Genomic DNA, 20,437 nt, shown 5'->3' with positions numbered 1-20,437 from the left:
CATCATTTAAAGTGGACGCACAATTGGGTTTTTTTTAATATGTTAACAATTTAATAAAAATCGCACGTACGCCGGACTAAGCTTTTAAAAATGCGCTATAGGCGTCCCATAGTCATTAATGATACACGCTTGGATGGTTTCCAGAGGACAAAGGTTATGACAACATTATAATGAATAGAAGATTTGCATTGAGCTTCATTAACTTTGGAACATTCAGAATGGCAAGTTCGTTTAAAGAAGGCCTTTACAGGGTAATTATTGAATAAAATGTGTTTAATAGATTCATGATATATAGTTAATATAATAAACAATAATACATAGTCTTAGGTACAGAATAGTGAAAAGGTGGTGTTTAATTTTACGATGAGTTTTGCAGAGAGAGGCAAGTTACGTACCTGGGAATTGATGGGAAGCACGAGATTCGAGAGGTCATGGACTGTCATTACTTCGTTTGCTTCCATCTTAAAATAGAAATATTTGTTACATTGATGTTATTAATCAATTGTGTCAAATCATTTTCATAACTTGTATAATGTACTGACAGCTCCAATCCAAGCAATGTTAAATGATGCAGAATCTAAAAACTATCTCTTCTCTAGGCCTATTTCAATATAATTTAATGTTATGGATGTGTTGAATTGGTTTTTATTTTAGGTTGAATTACATTGCCACCTTGATGGTTCTTGTCGGGCAGAAACTCTTTGGAACATTGCAAAGTATGTCAAATAATTATATCAAAGAAAATGGGAAAATTTAATTTAACTGGAACTGTTAATAACCCCTGTTTTTTCTTGTTTTTTTCACTTGTCAAAAAAGTAACGCACTTTGTGAATATGGTGTATAAATATAAATCACATTATACAAAATAAAAGCACAACTTGCCAAATGTATTGTTTCGATAAATGCTCTGCTCTGAATAAACTGAAATTTTTTCTAGACGACGAGGCATGTTAGATACACTGCCTGGAAAGAACTTTAAAGACTTCACTTCAGAGCTACATGTAGTGGGTGGTGGATCATTGACAAAATTCATCAAGAGTTTTGAAATCTATATGCCTATTCTAAGGTAAGTGATAGTACAATATTAAATGCCTTGATAGACTCAAGATAGATTTGAAATGTACACTGTAAATACATATTATAATATTTTTATTCAGGCACAATCTTTGGAAACATTCTTGTAAACAATTATACTGGAATGGAATGTTTTTTAAATTTTATTTAAACATTTGTTATAATTATTAGAGGTGATAGTGAAGCAATAAAGGAAATTGCAAGAGATCTGTGTGAAGATAAGTTGAAGGAAGGGGTTGCATATTTCGAAACATCATACTGCCCCCATCTTCTATCAAATGAAAATATGACAGCAGATCAAGTTGTACAACTTGTGAATGAAGGTTTAAAAGAAGGACAAGACAAGTATGGTGTACAAGCCAGGAGTATAATATGTCTTATGAGAGGAAAGCCAGGTACTTTATATTTGATTTTCATAAATCCAAAGGCAAACTAATAACAATGCATATTTTTTCTTGTTAATTTTAATGTCCAGTTTATTCTGTTTTTGTATATCTTTTAAAATATTTATTATATACAGATACAGATAAACTTTATTTCATCGTTCACAGGAAATTTACAAGGTTGCAGTTCAAGAATACAATAATGATAATTGAAAAAAACATTAGCAATAATTTTTTAAAAAAACCCATCAAACATTCATTATAATATCGTATCCCAGTAGGGACTTACCCACTTCTGTGTTGGGTCATTGGCCCATGGTTTCCTCTTGAGCTATTTGCCAAATTTTCAATAAATAAATAAATGTTGAGTGCATCAGTGGCTGTGTCTTTTACATAAACTTTATTGCAGGGCTGTTGCCAACATGAGGAAAATGTTTTAACCCCTTACTACAGTCATGGTGACATTTCGGTGGTTCACACATAAAATCATCAATATAAACATTGCACAAAGTACAGTAGTAACATTATCTTTGAGATTTATAGCTCACAAAAATGATATACAATCGGGGAAGAGTGAAATTATAATCTTCTCTGATACAATGGATTTCTTCTTTGTTTATTATAATGTAATGCAGTATAACAGAAAGTAAAATTGCAATACATTTGGCGACTATCATTTCCTTATGATGCAATCATCCACTTGACTGAATAGCTTGAAATAGTTATTTTTTACTTGCCAAGTATAGTACTTGCTTTGTTTCTATGTTTGTTTGTTAGCACGATAGCGCCTACAATTTTCAAGTTAATGTCCTGGATTTTTCAGTCTAGATAGGTATATACTGTACTTACAGACCATGCATATTGAAATTCAAGAAAATCAGCTGTTCTATTGTTACTCTAATTAAACTATTTTTAGTTGATAATTAATTTTTTAGTACCAGCATATGTGTCATTCCTTATTTCATTCTGTACATAGGTATAATATTACTTATTTCATTCACTTTATTTTTTTTTTGGAAAAAAGAATACAGAGTACAAAATTCTCCAGAATTCTGTTCTGTACTTACAGAACATGCCTATTGATTTTCAGGAAAATTGATATATTGGTCATGTCCCAAAAGCTTATCTTCCATATGATATATATTAAATAGCACAACTTCTGTATTCTTTTAATATGGATATATTCTTTGACATGGACCAAAATATTAGTTGACTGGTCGACTCAATGGGTTAAGGCAGGGGCGCCGCAATTCGGCAGATTCAAGACACTCCTTGACCATTGTTCTGGTCAATCTTGATTTCAAAAAGGTCATTGTTGCAATACCAGAGTTTGTATTTAAACCCCAGCAGGATTTGAACCATGGTAAAGTTATTACCTAAAGCAAAAAATGTATCTTTCAACATGCTCCCTCTCTTTTACGTACTTTACTAGTTTCTGAGTGCTTTCATTTATGTGTTTAGCATTTGAAAAGAATTACACACCGTAGAATGTTTTCAATGATGATAGCATTGTAAAAGCCCTCTATTTACAACACTGTAATGTAAGTTGCTAAGTAAATAATGGTGTCTTATAATAGTAATTATTTTTGTTTGTAGAGTGGTGCCAGGAGGTTGTAGAATTATGTGACAAGTATCGAAATGATGGTGTTGTAGGCATTGGTATAGGTGGTGACGAATCACTAACTCTACAAAATGAATTTCACCAGGCATTTCAGGTAAATAAAGTTTAGCTCATCCAAATATATAACATTTATTAATACAGTATGTTAATGTTCCAATCAAATACTTTCTGAGTGCAGAGTGTAAGCTTTCGTACCAAACATTTCCCTTATTTTCTACAGGCCTCCTATATCTTGATCCTTAACAAAACCCTGCATTCTGAGAAAATGGAATTGGGTAATGTATCTTTGTTTTTCAGGAAGCCATTAAACTAAACATAAAGAGAGCAATACATGCAGGGGAGTCCGGACCAGCAGCCAATGTAAAGGAAGCAATTGAGGTGTTTAAAGCTCAACGTATAGGTCACGGTTATCATTGTCTTGATGATGACAAAGTTTATGAGGTATCAAAGTTACATTTATTTTCTTTCAAAGAACAAATTGTAATTTCAAATGTTTGTTCTTGATGTTTTTTCATTTATAAATTTCAATTAGATTTGATTTAGACATGATACTGTGCATTGTCGTTTATTGCTAAATAAGAGAGTATGCGATTCATTTTATCATTCTTAACATATTTCAATCTTCCAACAGTTGGTAAAGAAGACAAATGTACATTTGGAAGTATGCCCAACCTCTAGTATGATTCTTGGTAGTGTTAGTCCAGATTGGAATAAACATCCAGCTATAAGGTCATTAAAATTATATTATAAATTAAAGACAAATTACTATAAAAACAAAACTGACAGTGATGTGGATATCTAGGTATCAGTGGCTGGATCTCAACAGAGATACAAATAGAATAAGCAAAACAAAGAGTAAACAGACAGAAAGAATTGCTAAGCTAAACGCTATGCATTGTTCAGGGCCAATGAGAGTACATATATATTATTATATATATCACAAATAGAAATACTAAACTTGGTTATTTCATAGTATTTTATTACACTATATTATTATAAATCCAAAGGAAAATTACTGAAAATAATGACAATGCTGTGGGTATTAGTGGCTGGATCTCAATGGAGATACAAATAGAATAAGCAAAATCAAAACAATAAAGTAAAACAGCCAGAAAAATTAGCAGAGCTTTCGGGCAACACTAGCCCTTCAACAGTGATATATATTATAGTAATATAAGGCAGGAGCCTGAGTGCATAGGAACAAAAGAGAGTAGAACAAGGGAGGCACAGACTGGTGAATAAGATAGAAACCAAAATAAAACAGGTTTGAAAACTAAACAAGAATATGTGCCATAGCACATGAAAAGAACTGTTCTCAAATTCAACATAGCATGAAAGCCACAACAATGCCTTTGCATGTGTGCTTGTTTTTGATGAGTGAGTGGTGTATGAATGCATCATTGCTGATTGTTATGTCTTATAATTGTTGCTAGTACAGTCGATAAGGTAAACATCGTCTACTGCTAATTTGACGTCATCAAATGCACTAATATACCATGGGCTGTGAAAAGCTGCAGAGTGTTTTTTACAATACCATCCATTTTTTTTTCAGATTTGCAAAAGATAGTTTGAATTTTTCATTAAATACTGACGACAGTTTGCATTTTATGAACACATTAATGACAGAAGAGGATATTGCTCTGAAATATTTTGGAATATCGGATGAAGATGTGATAAGATTAGTAAGTGCCTTCACTATCTAATGTACTAGTAGGCCTATACTTTTGAATATAAAACGATAATTCATAGTGCACCTTTTTGGTATAAATGTTATTTTATTATCTTACAGAGAGTTTGTGCTGCTGAATGTGCATTTCTCCCAGAAGAAGACCGGGACAAACTAGTGGAACATGTCAAGTATTACAGTAATATAATGCTAAAAAATAAGTCCCATACAACTTAATACAAAGTACTGTACACTGCAATACACCAATTTTGGAATACTGTATCAATATACAAATATGTGGAGTAGTAGTCTGTACTTAAAATATTACTGGTTGCAATTAAGAACAGTATATAAGAATGTATTACCTAATCAACTTTCATATAGACCTACCATTACTGAAGGAATCATATAAAAAATAAAAGTTGTATCATTTTTCATTTTAAAAAAACGGTTAAGGATTATAGAAAGTATCTTTCAGTTGTAGTTGTTCATGTTGTATCGCCCTCTATCAATACACTACTATTGTCTCAGGTTCCATACACTACTATTGTCTCAGGTACCATAGAGAATAATGAACCTCTATGCTCGAACAACAGAATGAATCGAAGGGGATATGGAAGCCTATTGCAATTCGCGCTCACTGTTTTCTTTCATACCTTCGGCTTTCTAAAGCCTGTTTTCGATTAGCTTAGGAGAATTGTCACTAGTGAGCTAAATGCACAAAATTGAATGCAATGAAAATTCGACATTCAATTTAAAATGTATGCATTCAAGATATGTATGAATAAATTCCCCTAAAAAATGATCCACCATTTGCGCGCGCCAGAAATATTTTAGGCATCATCGTGTTATTTTCAAACGGCACCAAGGGTTACGTAAATGAAATGTATTATTTCTACACTTCGGACCGTATATAACTGTACTGTAGGCAAACTGCAAAGCTTGGGAAAAAATGGTTTATAAATAAATTCCTAATTGAGTTTGAATTCCATACATCATCACAAAATCATCCACCCGATAAAGACTTCGAGGCTTCGTTCATTTGAATCGATTTTTACGACGTCGTATTTACATGTATTGTTTGATCTAGCTGCTAGTCTTCAACATTCAAACATACTTTTCTTAACACAGCTCAGTAATCAGTATCAAATGTCCGTACAAACAATTGAGTTGTATTGAATGAACCATGACAACCAACCAATACATTGCAAGTTTTAAGCCTTGCGTACACTATCAAACTTTATGTGAAAAAAGTGTGCCATATGGGTACATTTTATATATGGACATATCTCATATATTGTCCTATCACTACCATTTGGGCATATCACTATCCTATTTGGGCATATCACTACCCTATTTGGGCATATCACACTTTTTTGTCAAACTAGTTTGATAGTGTTAGACAGAGCTTTAGAAAATTACAAACAATTGAGTTGTATTGTATTAACCATGACAACCAACCAATACATTGTGAGTAGCAAGTTTTAGAAAATGCTAAACAAGAAAATCTTTGTTCGGTAGACAGAGCTTTAGAAAATGACAAACAATTGAGTTGTATTGAATTAACCATGACAACCAACCCGAAATACATTGCGAGTAGCAAGTTTTAGAAAATGCTAAACAATAAAATCTTCGTTCGTTCCCATTTTACGTGAATCAAACGGATTTACTTCTTGTCACGTATTTGTTTTTTATATTGACTGACAAATTGATGATCTGTTCATTCTGTTTTATTAATACACTAATATTAATACAAAAACAAACAAAAATGATTGTTCACACTAATATAAAAGAAACCTCATAAACATCGTAAATGATTGTTAACTTTAAAAAAATTGAATACTACTGTTTCACACACACACGTCTTCTATATTGTATAGTCATTAACAATCATCAGAAATACTAAATTAATACAAACATTACACCAACTGTGCACTTGTTAAATCACGAAATTAAATTGAACACATCATTGGTTAGGCCTAAATCAAATCTATATGATAAATTTAACTATTTAAAGATGTAGGCCTATATACATTTTCGCATTGCAATTTTGCCACAAAAGAAGGAGTAGAGATAAATATTTTGATTTATTTGGTTCCAAATATGAATTGACACACAAATAATGGAACAGTAAAAACGAAACTAATTGAACCAGGATAACCAAAGGAAGTTTTAAATGATATAAAACTTATATGCACTAATATTAAATCCTCACAGTGCAGCGTTATAAGGTTGAGTTTTATTCTCTAGCCATCGATGCTACTTGGACGTCTTCCAGTTCCTATATAAAAACAGACATTGGCAAAAGAAAAAATTACAGTAATTTAGCATTGCGCTATTAGCAACATGGTATGGACACGAATGGAGAAGAAAGGTAGATAGATTTACGATTAGGTGCATACATAAATATCAGCGTATTTCTCCAATAAGTCTTTTTTTTTCCTTATTAAAAAGTGAAAGAGGAGGTAAATTTGGTAACGAATAAGGGAAGAGATGAAATTTAAAACATTGTCAATGTAACAAACCTGTCCTTCTTGAACGAGTGCGCATATAGGACAGAACAACGACAACAGACAGTCACTCGTATAGCTTCCCTGAAAAATGAAATTGTTCATTGTTGGTATTTCTAAAATGCTGCTTCGTTATTTCTTTTTCCAAATTTAAAGCATTAATAGATAAAAACTATTAATATTGAAATTGCTATATAGTTGTATTATCTAAATAAGAACTATATTGAATATAACATTACATTACAAATTTGATAGGCCTACATCGAAATTATGTTTCATAAACTGGAAAAGAAGAACTGGTTTCAGTAAATAATCAATATTTAATCATACACTGCTAGTGTCCAGGGTTATTTTGTTGTTAATTAACAATTCCTTGTTCAAGAAAGCATTGTTATTCGTTTCAATCTCAAGCCTTTAATAATAAGACATGCAGTAGGAGCATCAATCAATCTTAATTTTAAAAACGCTATCATAATGTTAGGTACGGAGTAGGCCTATGTTTTTTTCAAAATAATATTATGCAAATGAGAGCTAAAGAGTTTATGGAAACATTTACAAAATGAACCGTATAAATAACGTGATAATTAATCGCAATATTTAACATTAGCATGTAATATTTATCAGATTAGAAGACAGTAAAAAAATAGATACAATTATCGATAAATCAACAATTGATCTAACAAACTTCATTCATGATTTCACAATTGCTAATCAACATTTTCACCATCATCTACGAAACCTGGTTTTAGAAATTGATAAAGAAACATTTGTTGCCTACTAACCTCTATTCCCTTGCTTGCTCTTGTTTTTCCTCTAATCTTGGTCATGGACCAAACGCCAATACATCCCAAGATGGACAGCAACCCATACACCATGCAACTCTCACCGTTTTTCTCTGCATTTTTTCCGGCAGTGTAACATGGTACAAAATAAGTGATAATACACATTCCAAAGTTATCGAAACATCCGAAAAGACCGTGCTGCCATTCGCCCATTTTTGCTATTTTATAGTTGTTATTACTTGTTAGAAGTACTACTTGGTTTATTTCAAATTGGAATATCACACTTTGATGTGTAATAAAGGTCTCAAGTTAGCTAATTTGAATAATCCCAAAGGTAACCATGGTAGCATTGGCCGGTTCGATGAGTTCTTTCTATTGGTTTCAATATTCATCAGTTGTTAACATTACAGTTTACTGCGTCGCTTAATTCATTTGAGTGTGAGTGACAATAGCCTACTCTTTTGTTCACGAGGCTATTTGTGTTAGGTTAAAGAGAAAATGATGGCAGAGGCGTCACGAATTAAGTAATAAAAATAAAGTTGGCACATGCGATGTTGACAGAAAATATAATCGATATAATAGTATAATAATTACGATTATTAATGTTATTGAAGTAGATTGTGAGCAATGATGAATTAATAAAATAATAATAAAAGTATTTAATGAGTGTTTTTGTATTAAGTACCGTGATCAAACAAAACGAAAATATTTATAGCTGATAAAAATGGCTTCTGCGTTAGTACCATTGTATTTCATTAATTCTAATATTGATATTAGCCTTTGTTATGTATTCATACTTATTCTGTTGCATATGGTATGATACAATTGCATGACATGATACTGTTTTCAATGTTAACAATTGAAATTGAATATTTTTAATTAGCGGCCCAGGGAGAGGAATCTAGCAAATTTGCCAGTGTGACCTACCACTTACATTATTTATTTTTTTTTGTATTTTGTCAATTGTGTACTTCAGCGAGTCGATTCCAAATAATATAGACAGTTCTTGTATATTTCCACCAAGACTTCAACATCGGTTTAAAGCATGCTGTGTTTTCACTAAATTCTTTATTCTCTATTCCTTATAAAACGAAAATGATGCCTATATAGTCTATATATTATCATCATCATTATTATTATTATTATTTTCTGTAGATCTAATATTGATATCAATCATGAGCCTCGATTATCATTTTACCTAATCATATAATAATATCTCAATCAATGAAAAATAATGATCTAAACAAGATGAATGAATGGTGTGGGATTTTAAATAAGGAAAATGTCACCAGAGTGCTTTAGGGTTACTAAACCAAAAAGGACTATCAACAGACAATTAGTAAACACTTTTGTTTATTTTGGTAAGTCTAACAATACTTTTTCTTTTCTAGGCACAAGACCTAAGTCAATACTGGTTTAATTTGTTTTTAATAAGCTATTAAGCTCTGTCTACACTATCAAACTAACATCAAACTATCAACTTGACATCATCGTGTCCATATATGGGCACATCAATTTTCTTTTGTCATATAAAGTTTGATAGCTTTATAAACTCGAGTAGCCTATTAATATTTAGTTTGTCTTTAACTCAAATTAGATTAATTTACAAATACGATGTAGCACCATATACGATAGGGAGCGCTAAAATTACAGGTTTCTCAGTAAGCTTCATTCCATTAAAAAAATAATTAAGTGTGGAGCCGTCCCTGTCCACAAACCCCCTACGCTCCCCCGATACGTTTTATTATCCTCTCATTAGTTCAGCCTTTTTTCTTTCATATATTTCATATTCTGTTTTCTCTGGACTTATTTTCTTTCCCTTCATTTCCTTCCACACTTTGTCAAGTTCATCCAAGTTATAAGCACTTTCAAGTTTCTTACGAATAAACAATAGTTCTAATTCCTTACCACCCATAAGCTTACAGCTAACAACACTACACAAGTTCTTTGTCTTACTCAAATTTAACATCGGTAAGAACTTTAATCCAGATTTTTTCTCTAGATCATCAAGTGAAACTTGATAGTCAGCAAGGTTTGAACTGGTGATAGGTTGATTTGGAACAATAAATGCACCAACAGCTATCATTTTGTCAAATGTGTTTTCAATGACAACAATCTTGTACAAATGAGTTGGAACAGCAACCTGATTTATACCAACTACCTGTAAATAAAGCAGTTTGTAGTTACAAAATATTACTGTAAATACTGATTTGTACATTTAGAACGGTCCTACTGTACACCACACATCAAACGTACCACACACCCGGGTGCTACTGCAGTTTTAGTAAGTAATAAGAGCATGGAGGCAAAAAGAGTGCTAGGATCGAGTGACACTTAGAGGGTAGATTCAGATATATTTAGGAGTTAGGTTGATTATTTTGGAATGGGTACTATGTGCAGTAGAATCTGGTGTTAGGTGCTATGTATAACAGGCCTGATGAATAGCATTGTGTAGTGTGTGGAGTTTAGTATAGGATCACTTTGAACTATAATTGAAAATATATTCTACTAAAGTTTCAAACTTCATTTGAGTCATTTCTTAGTATTTTAAGTTAAGTGTACTAATGTTCTTTTGACTCGAATACAACAACCACAAGTTTGATTACTACCTCATACTTTATGAATAATTTGCCGTTTTCTTCAACTGTTGGAATAAATAGAGGCCCACTAATAACACGAACATCATGAAATGTTTGCGTTAGGCTTCTGCAGTAAATCTCAAAATGATTCCAAAAATGTTGATTGTTATTGATGTCTTGTGGAACAATATTAGACAATAAAAATGTTTCATCCATTGCTATCTGAAAAGGTAAACACATACTTTATTAAATGATAATGATTTCCACTAAGGCTCTGTGTCTACACTATCAAACTACTGTAGTTTGACAAAAAAAGTGTGATGTGCCCAAATATGGTAGTAATATGATGTCATCGTCTCCATATATGAGCACATCACATTTTTTTGTCACATAAAGTTTGATAGTGTACAGCTTAAAGCTCTGTCTACATTGTCAAACTAGTTTGACAAAACAAAAAAAGTGTGATGTGCCCAAATATGGTAGTGATATGCACAAATATAGTAGTGGTATGACATCATCATGTCCATATATGGGCACATTACATTTTTGTTGTCACATGAAGTTTGATAGTGTAATACTGGTAACACAAAGAAGAGTGGATATATGAAAAAAGGGAATTGCAATAGGATATAACACTTAAAAAATAACTGATTAGATTTAAATGAAATATAAATGAACTAAGTACTTGACTATATTTACTATCTGCAGCAGGTGCCATGTGACCTCTTGACCAGCCACTATTTTTGTAATCACTGTTGGATGATCGGAATATGTCCACTATTTGCACATCTTCTTTGAAATTTGACTTCTTGCGTGTTGCTGAACCTAAGAAAAAAATATAATAAATGAGACACACAGAGAATTGGCTATGAAAAAAGTGACAAATAGAATGTTGATTTACAGTCAGCATTGTTTAGCCTTGTCCAATATTTAAATTCATAATTATCGTTAAATGAAAATGCTAAAATATTAAAAGAGTATTTTGCGACCAATAATAGAGGAGGACCTGCCACATTTTTAAACAGCCATAACTTTTAAACTAATGTGAATTTTGACCCAAGCCAATGGTTGGAATGAACCCATTTGAGACGAGTAGGGGGTTACCCCGGTGTATTAGTACATCACAGCCACTGATCATAACTGGGCCCTCTGGGAGACCAGTCTTCGACTGAAGAGGTCGCCCAGTATAAATAAAATATTTCAATTCAAATTCAATCTGTAAAGGAGTACATACAACAAAAATGCATTCCTTTTGGAATTACCTTTGAGATGATCGGCTGTGATATGCTCTGCTACCCAGTCAGGAATTCTTTTGGCTTGATTATACCCCAATACATGATTGGCATGAAAATAGACATTTTCTCCTCGCTCTGGGGCACCATACTTCAAAATTTTTGCTCCTTGAGATATTTTTTGTGGATCAGCTAGAAAGTAAATATGGTCAATTTTATTTTATTGATTCTAAATTATCACATTTTTATTAACTGCAGTACAGCCCTTTCACCTTTGACACACCCATTTAAGGCGACACCACTATTGCAGGGACACTATGGCCAACTTACACACAGGAAATTCCTATTCAGGGAATACCTATATTAATTTGTTGGGTCCTGATGATGTCTCCTTATATTTAATAGGGGTTATTGTAAATCTATTTTTCATACACATCATGCATTCTTGATCAACAAATACAAATATAGTTATTAATTGTAGAAAGTGATGACTACCTGTTGTGAATTTTTCTTTAATGTTGTTAGTTGACTCTGTCTCTTTTTCTTTTGATTGAAAAAAACTCACAAATCCAAGAACAGCGAACGATGATGTTGCAGCAATTGCCAAGTTTCCACAAAATGTTCCAATAGGTCTAGCCATACTTGTTGTTTTATGAAGGTCAGCTACTTTATAGAAAATTCTGTAAAATGGTGACCCAGGTGTTTTAGTGTATTAAAGGTAGTAGCTTAATGTATGCTCTGCAGCACAAATTAAGTAGTAACCCGTGAGAGCAATCTATAATTACAATTATACTATATGTGATAAACAAATCAAATGAATAAAAATGAATTGTATTACCATACTTTAAAAAGTATATAGCCTATAATATACACTTCAATTTATCATTGGTAAAGCAGCATCATAATATAAATGTAATGTAACTGAAACTAAGACAAAGATTAAAGATGTATTCTATATTACGGATAATATTGGTTGTTTAACCTCCCTGACCTTGTTTGATATGGACTAGTCTAGGTAGTCACTATACTAGCCCTACACTCTACTTGGGACTAAGTGTATATACAGTAGTGTATAGTAGTACATACAGTAACTATAGCTTTCGGTGTGGAAATTCCAGTTGTATTGTCTAAACTAAATGACCACAAGGTGGGGCTATATACAGAATGTGTTGGTGGGAAAAAATATACGCAAGGCCCAAACGGCGTTCCATACAATATACACGTGGCTTTTTGGGTTGGTCCGGTTCTTCTCGGTTCTTTATCTGGTTGGTCATTCGCCGTCGTGCAGCAAAAACAGACAAGATGGGATTTGGTGATTTGAAAAACAAGACTGGTCTTCAAGCTCTGAACGAGTTTCTCGCACAAAAAAGTTATATTGAAGGGTAAGAATAACCGTATGTATAGGCTAGGCCTAATTCTACTAGCTAGGGCCTACTATTAATATACTAAAACTAGGCTACTGTACTAGGCTAGCTAGGCCCGTTATAGACTAGAGAGGCTAGGCTAGTCTGTTGAGAGATGGATGAGCTAGGCTTAGTTAGTTTTCCTATTCCTCCTAGACTAGGCCTAGGCTATTTTTAGCATGAATAGAGAGACTAGACCAACTAGGCCTAGAGCATGTTAGTAACATGTATTTGATAATGATATTCTTATTTTTTATCATAAAATATAACCCTAATTATAGTACCTACCACTGCACTACAAGTACAAGGCGTTGGCGGATTAGCTAGTACAGTCCGAGAGCCGCGTTGGGAAATATGACCGTTATCGCTGAATTTTCGACTTCGCATGACGTCATAAATTTTAGAAGCCCTCTCTCGGCACAGAAGCATCAACGTTTCGCGCGAAAACATTAGCATAAAGTATACGTCATTTAATAGCTGTTTAATAAACATTAGTAGGCGAAAAATTAACCATATATGGTAAGATCAGTTCCTTATATGCTTAAGATGTCGCAGGTCACCTAATTTTCTGAATAATTTGTTGGATTTGTTGTCAGCGACAATTTCTTTCCAAAGTTCGTGTGCGTCCGTCAAAACTGAAGTTTTCTAACAGGTGTTTGTTTACAAATTTTCCATTAGTGGGATTTGCATCCCATACAGTGAATTACCAAAAAACCGACGTATATGGATAGAGTAAGTATCAATAGTCTGTTTTACGTTAAAATTGGCTTGAAACCCTATTTAAGCTTCCTATAGCGAACATTTTAAAAAAGGTCCTCATGTCATATATTGTTACGTCTCGCGGCACTAGTTCCGTCGTGTGTGGTGCATGGTGTGATTGGTTGATTGTGGTTGTTGTAGGTGAGTATATGCACGACCTGGTGGATCGTTGTCGTATTATATCGGCCTAGGCCTAGTAACATGTTCTGTTAATAATTTAAATACTTTAGTTACAATTTAGTATTATTAAAGTATCGTTACAATCCTACTCTATATTGAAGATGCATTGGGAAGTTTTAAAAAGATAATTAAGCAAATCGCAGCCTGATACAGGTATAGGCCTACCTATTCTATATAGTTAAATATTTATTTATAGTAAAATTATTGACAACTGAGGGGTACAAATACAATTTATTTATAATATTAATAATTATTACAATAAACAGACATAAGGAAATTTTGTATTTGCTGCTTTTTCATGGTAGGCCTATATCTGAAAATGTTTTCAGGTTGTTGAATAATTATACTGTATAACGATGCAATGTTTTGTTCATATCATAGTGACAATTATTTAAATAGTTTCATTCATTACATTTCAGCTATTCATTTTCATTTTAGGTTTTTTGTTGGTATCAAGACTCGACGATTTTCTGTCTCGTTCTTCAATATGAGGTTGGACGGTGGAAGCTGTAATGGTTTTCTCGATTTCAATATCATTGCTGCAGCTGATAGTTTTTCATTTTATTCGCTAATAATAATACTGTATAACATACACATTCATGCGCATTCAAGTTTTAGAAGCATTTCAGATCAGTCAATGATAAGATATAAATTAAGTTGCAATTGATTGATTGATTTACTTTATTAACCAGAGTCACACAGATACATACAATATAAACATATAAAACAATCATAAAATCAGTACAACCGTAAGACTCACGTAAGTTAATATGATATAGGCCTAGCTAGTTTGTTATGTTTGATGAACAAGGTGCTATTTAAATAATATATACAGTAGTAGTATTTACTATTTATATCAGTATTGTTTGAAAGATATTTGTATTAAAAACTGCTTTTTCACATTCTGTATACGTAAAAAAAAAATTGGTTGCTTGTGTGAAATGCAAGTTGTATCTAATAAAGTAATATTTATATACAAGTAAATGATGGACTTATATTTTTATATCTTGGTTTCAGCTGGGCCCATAATTATCTTTTTTAAAAACATGACCATATAAAAATACACGTTTGAGTCTCTGAAACAAACATGCCCCGCCATCACACTCGCACGCCCTCGTGTGTTGTTGTTGCAGTGCGCCACCTTGCGCCCTATCGACCGACCTCGTGGTCGCCATAATATGTGTTAGTTGGTTCTAGTAGGCTTAGTGTCGATTGATATTATTTTGGTTTATTAAAAGTGTTCATATCTACGTGAAAGTGATTAGTCTTTATTGCCGTGGTGGCAGCGCATTACCCACTACCGCGAAATCGCATCAACAAAAAGAAGACAGAGACTTTTCATACCTTTACAAATCACTGAACATTTTTCTAGGCTCCCGGACTCGATCCCGAAGTCTAGCTCGCATAGGCTAGATAATCCGATATATCGATCGCACTCTGTCCTCAGCCGACACGTGAGTAAAGCCTTGCCTTGTTACGTTACCGTCAACTGCTCACAACATGGCTACTGCGAAAGCCCCAGAACAATGGCAACTTACCAAAAATGAAACAGTTAACTCCTTTGAAAACTGGCGACAGAATTTATTATATATTTTTTCTCTTGACGCTAATCTTTCACCATTCCTTGCTGACGCATTCACTTGGAAAATGAAAACCGCAGGAAACCCCACAAGGGGAATACTTGACGATGAGGACACTGTCTCAGCCACATCGAGAAAAACCTCGCACCAAAAAAATATTCAACTGGAATATATGTTGAGCCAAATCGCCTACTTTTGCCCAGTTATATCCAGGAATACTTTTATTAAGCGATCGACATCTCTTTCTGACATCTGGCAAAAAATTTGCCAGCATTTTGGTTTCCAGTCTTTGGGAGCGCACAACTTGGATCTCCCAAACATCACTACGCTACCAGCCAAAAAACCTCAGGCCGACTCCAAAGCATGTCCCACAGCTATTGTCAACAAAGCACACTGGCCACAGTATAACAATTTTTCCAAACAAATGGCTCCTAACCAAGCCTTTTGTAAATCGTGCATTATGTGCCAATCTTCTCAACGACCACACACTTCACACTCAACAAGTCAGTGCAGATTTCTTCCAGCAGCTGATAGAAATAGTCTCGGCAATTCACATTTCGTACTCGCAGGGAACGACTATATCACACTCCCTGACGACGCAGAGAACGAATATACTGCACTCCCTGACGAAGAACTTTGTATCGAAGACCTCACTCAAGGTCCACAACATGATCTGCCCACCGGCCTAATCGACAAACCAGCTTCAACCAGCCAAGTCAATGTTATTCAAGCACCATCTTTGAACACATCTTTTCATCATTTCCCAGTGAAGGCGACACTTGACATTGATGCCACTACCAATTTCATTCCAGCATCACTTAGTTTTTTTGATTTGCCTATGACACTAGCAACTCAGATTGCCCAATTCTGTATACCATTGGACTATTATTTCTGTATTCCAGTTACTTGTCCATATTCTTTTATTTTGCTTTTATTGTGTTTTTTATTTTTTCAATTTTTGAAAGAAAGGTGGAAGGAAGTGGCGGTTGCGCCATCACACTCGCACGCCCTCGTGTGTTGTTGTTGCAGTGCGCCACCTTGCGCCCTATCGACCGACCTCGTGGTCGCCATAATATGTGTTAGTTGGTTCTAGTAGGCTTAGTGTCGATTGATATTATTTTGGTTTATTAAAAGTGTTCATATCTACGTGAAAGTGATTAGTCTTTATTGCCGCCCGATTTTATAAAACATTCCCCATATATAAATTGAAAATGGGTTATTTATTTTTATTTTTCCATTTATTGTTTTTTTAACAGTTTTTTATTTGTTCTGGGCCTAGTTTCTCCTTCAGGCTTCTTCTTGCTTGGTATATGAGCAGAGCTGGGATAGACCTACCACCAGCCTAGACTATAGAATACCCAGCTACTACTGTATTATTAACACTCACTCTAGGGTAGGCCTACCTAACTAATATTAGTATTATATCAGAATTACTCAGCCTAGCTAGGCCTAGAAAATACTATTTTTAGGCCTAGCTAGGCTAGAAATCAAGTAAGTAATTATAGTAGTTAGCCTTTCCTAGCTCAGAAACCAAATAGAACAATAATCGGGGAGCAAATTGAAATCTTAGGCCTATGACGTAATACGCCTGCATGAAAACCGTATTGAACACAGACACGATTCGGTCCGGGACGATTCGTACCAGCTTCTTAAAACGTAAACAAAGTTTCAAAATGGCGATTTTTCGATCGAAACAGAACAGAAATGTAGTAGGTTTGGTTTGATTAGTGGGAGTTGCATCCCAAGAAAGCTTAAAATTATATTTTTATTTTAATAGATAGCTTAATAGTTTATCTTGAAAGGATTTTAAATTCGCTTTGAAACCTTATCTAGAAAATATGAAATTTAATGATTTTTTACCATCATTTAAAAAAAAATTAAAGTAAAAAAGTTTATACATAAAATAATGATATTTCTTGAAACAAAAAATCTGTGGAATTTAGATCACAGTTTTTATCATTATTTACGCTTGTAGTTCAACTATTGAAATACGTTTATTGATTTCATTTAATATCAAAATTATACCATTTTCTAAGTGTACTAAAATAGCAAAAATTCCAACATTTTCCACGAAGCGCGCCCTCACAATGAATGAAATCAGTGATGCGTTACCAACGCGGCTTTCCGACTGTAGTATGACCACGTGCAAGGGTTCTTGTAAGTTAAATGTAGCACGTGACATGTGTGAATTTTTAAGATTTACATATAAGCCAAGGGCAAGGCCGCCGTGCCTTTTTGCTTTATTTAATTATCCCTGATTTATTGTTCATCCTTGAAAGTCACTTTAATTGCAGGCAGGTATATTAATAGAAAACTCTGACCACTATGAATTGTTCCATTATGTTTATTTAAAAAAATTAAAACAAATTTTAAAAAATGAAAAAAATATTTCAGTGCATTATTATTGTTACTGTTAATTATTAAGTTAGGGTTTGCATAATTTTATTAATGTTTTGATTTAATTATTAAATATAGTATTTAATTTGTTAAAGTCTTGGTAACTTTGAAAAACAGATGGACATTCAAATGCATTGGAGTTGACCATCTAGCAGTTGGCTTTGATATATCTATATACAATTTTTGTGACCAGCCAAAAAAAACCCCTGTTCATAGCGTTTTCAGGAGATTTCCGGAGATTATCTATAATTGTTCTACTCCTCATACAATTGATTGGTATTGCTGCCTTATCGAATGGTTTAAGCCTTGGCCTAGCCTCTTTCTAGGTTGTTATAAAAGAATGTATAATAAAGAATATATATTAATAATGTATTATATTCGTGCAATGGCACAAATAATTTCAGTCGGTGAAAGATGAAATGTTATATTTATGTTATATTATATATTTATCTTTCAACTCATAAAATTATTTGTGCCATTTTTCTCAAACATTTATTATTTGTGTAGAATTACTACTATGTTTAACACAAAATGCAATTTTGTTTAGGTATGTACCTTCACAGGCCGATGTTGTCATTTTCCATGCGGTAGCCAAGAGCCCAAGTGCAGACTTAGTTCATGTTGCTCGTTGGTACAACCATGTAAAATCTTACAGTAAGGATTTTGGCAGTCTACCAGGTGTGAAGAAACCAGCTTCGGAGTATGGTCCTGCAGGTGACGGAAACAATGGTGATGATGATGATGATGATTTGTTCGGCTCGGATGATGAGGTATGTTTATTTAGACATAAAATAATAAATTATGAATGCCTATGTTACATATTTCAGATGTTAAAAACATAACATGTAATAACAAAAATGATTATATTTTTACGATTTTCTGGTTTGTTTTTTTTAGGATGCAGAAGAAGTGGCAAGGTTAAAGCAAGAAAGATTAGAGGCATACAATGCCAAGAAAGCTAAAAGTAATTTTCTTTTACCCTTTTTTTATGGTAGCTTTTATATTTTTATATGTACTGTTAAGACCAATTTACACAGAGTGGTAATGGTAAATGACTATTATGACTATTTGCATAAAATGTGTGCAGACAGGCAGTTGAGCAGAAACCCACTCGGATAGATGCAAATTTTACATGGAAAAGCACACGTTTTTCTGCTTACAGTTACCGCTCGTTGGTCAACTTAAAATGGAAATTGCTTAACATAATTAAGAAAATGAGAAAAATACATCAAATTGCAAAAGCGATATAGGCCAATGTTAAAATACTGTTAAATACGCCAAAGAAATTTGAATATTACAAAATAAGTAATAACTGGTTTAAAAAATAATATTCTTAATTATTTTGCAATAACTTAATAATTTTCAAGTATGAAATTGAACTACAGTACTAAATTAGTTGAGTTAAATGGAAACACTGTAAATATTACAAAAACAATTAAAAGCTAACAAATGATTATATTGCTTAATACAGCTTTACCAGATTCTGATAAACTATGCTGATTAGCACATTATGATGTTGGTAATACTGTAATAATATTATGTGCTCAACCATGGGAATTATACTTGTCTAATGGGAGTTGTGGCTGTCCGCTGGTGGTAGTCATCTTCATTAAATCAAGACCATTTTAAATGCACCCTTGTTTTTCTTCAGTTCTCCTTTAAATTGTATATACATTTTTGTACATTTGGCCCTAGCGCTTCACCTGCACCTAATCCCAGTAAAGCTTACTCTAGTCATGAGATGCAATGGGATCAATGTACCAAGCTATCCTCCACAATCAAATATAATGCTGAACCGAGTCAATAAAATGTTATTGTGGTACTGTATTAAGTATAAATATGTTTGCCTTTTTTTCCTTCAGAACCTACTTTGATTGCCAAATCTAATATCATTTTGGATGTTAAACCGGTAAGTGTATATTCAGTATATTATACAACTGAGATATTGCCTGCTTACGCACTTTAGGAAAATATAATCTCTCAAGAAAAATATCATTCCCTTGTGGATGTCAAATGTTTTTTTTCTTTGAAATGCATAAACATAAATAATTCGCTTATTAATATAAATTATTCGATTATCCTCGGAAATCTGGGCAAAGACTCCCTGCATTCAAATACACAATTACATTGTAAAAAAGTACATCAAAATATGTTTTATTAAATGAAAACCAGATGTAAACATGTAAACAATTTAATTTTATTCAAGTGGGATGATGAAACAGACATGAAGGAGTTGGAAAAACTTGTACGATCGATAGAAGCTGATGGATT

At 33.2% G+C, this 20,437-nt stretch overlaps 4 protein-coding genes across 4 annotated transcripts in view; 2 read left to right on the top strand and 2 right to left on the bottom strand.

The window, feature by feature from the left end:
- Nucleotides 1–174: 174 nt before the first annotated feature.
- LOC144839778 (adenosine deaminase-like) lies at nucleotides 175–5,509 on the top strand. The gene is made up of 9 exons (XM_078695267.1): nucleotides 175–251; nucleotides 655–716; nucleotides 938–1,066; nucleotides 1,246–1,469; nucleotides 3,054–3,172; nucleotides 3,376–3,519; nucleotides 3,710–3,807; nucleotides 4,631–4,760; nucleotides 4,868–5,509. Exons 1-9 carry the CDS (start codon nucleotides 219–221, stop codon nucleotides 4,979–4,981), a joined length of 1,053 nt encoding a protein of 350 aa, XP_078551393.1. The 5' UTR covers nucleotides 175–218; the 3' UTR covers nucleotides 4,982–5,509.
- Nucleotides 5,510–6,458: 949 nt separating this feature from the next.
- Nucleotides 6,459–8,438, bottom strand: LOC144839780 (uncharacterized). Its single transcript, XM_078695270.1, has 3 exons — nucleotides 8,037–8,438; nucleotides 7,270–7,338; nucleotides 6,459–7,025 (listed from the first exon to the last, which is right to left on the bottom strand). The coding sequence occupies exons 1-3, from the start codon at nucleotides 8,247–8,249 to the stop codon at nucleotides 6,984–6,986; spliced, it is 324 nt and encodes a 107-aa protein (XP_078551396.1). The 5' UTR covers nucleotides 8,250–8,438; the 3' UTR covers nucleotides 6,459–6,983.
- Nucleotides 8,439–9,453: 1,015 nt separating this feature from the next.
- LOC144839777 (nuclease EXOG, mitochondrial-like) lies at nucleotides 9,454–12,563 on the bottom strand. Its single transcript, XM_078695266.1, has 5 exons — nucleotides 12,343–12,563; nucleotides 11,878–12,039; nucleotides 11,301–11,440; nucleotides 10,646–10,837; nucleotides 9,454–10,197 (listed from the first exon to the last, which is right to left on the bottom strand). Exons 1-5 carry the CDS (start codon nucleotides 12,485–12,487, stop codon nucleotides 9,781–9,783), a joined length of 1,056 nt encoding a protein of 351 aa, XP_078551392.1. The 5' UTR covers nucleotides 12,488–12,563; the 3' UTR covers nucleotides 9,454–9,780.
- A 507-nt stretch (nucleotides 12,564–13,070) lies between these two features.
- Nucleotides 13,071–20,437, top strand: part of LOC144839779 (elongation factor 1-beta-like) — an 8,303-nt gene continuing 936 nt past the window's right edge. Inside the window, exons 1-5 of the mRNA XM_078695269.1 lie at nucleotides 13,071–13,229; nucleotides 18,714–18,936; nucleotides 19,064–19,130; nucleotides 20,029–20,075; nucleotides 20,373–20,437. The exon at nucleotides 20,373–20,437 is cut by the window's right edge and continues 14 nt beyond it. Of these exons, the coding sequence (XP_078551395.1) occupies nucleotides 13,150–13,229; nucleotides 18,714–18,936; nucleotides 19,064–19,130; nucleotides 20,029–20,075; nucleotides 20,373–20,437 (482 nt within the window). The 5' untranslated portion in view covers nucleotides 13,071–13,149. The remainder of the gene's footprint in view (nucleotides 13,230–18,713; nucleotides 18,937–19,063; nucleotides 19,131–20,028; nucleotides 20,076–20,372) is intronic.

Source organism: Antedon bifida, chromosome 4 (genome assembly GCF_963402885.1).
Source record: "Antedon bifida chromosome 4, ecAntBifi1.1, whole genome shotgun sequence".
Classification (NCBI taxonomy): domain Eukaryota; kingdom Metazoa; phylum Echinodermata; class Crinoidea; order Comatulida; family Antedonidae; genus Antedon; species Antedon bifida.
The sequence above is the reverse complement of the archived record's forward strand: the minus strand, read 5'-3'. Positions and strand labels throughout refer to the sequence as shown.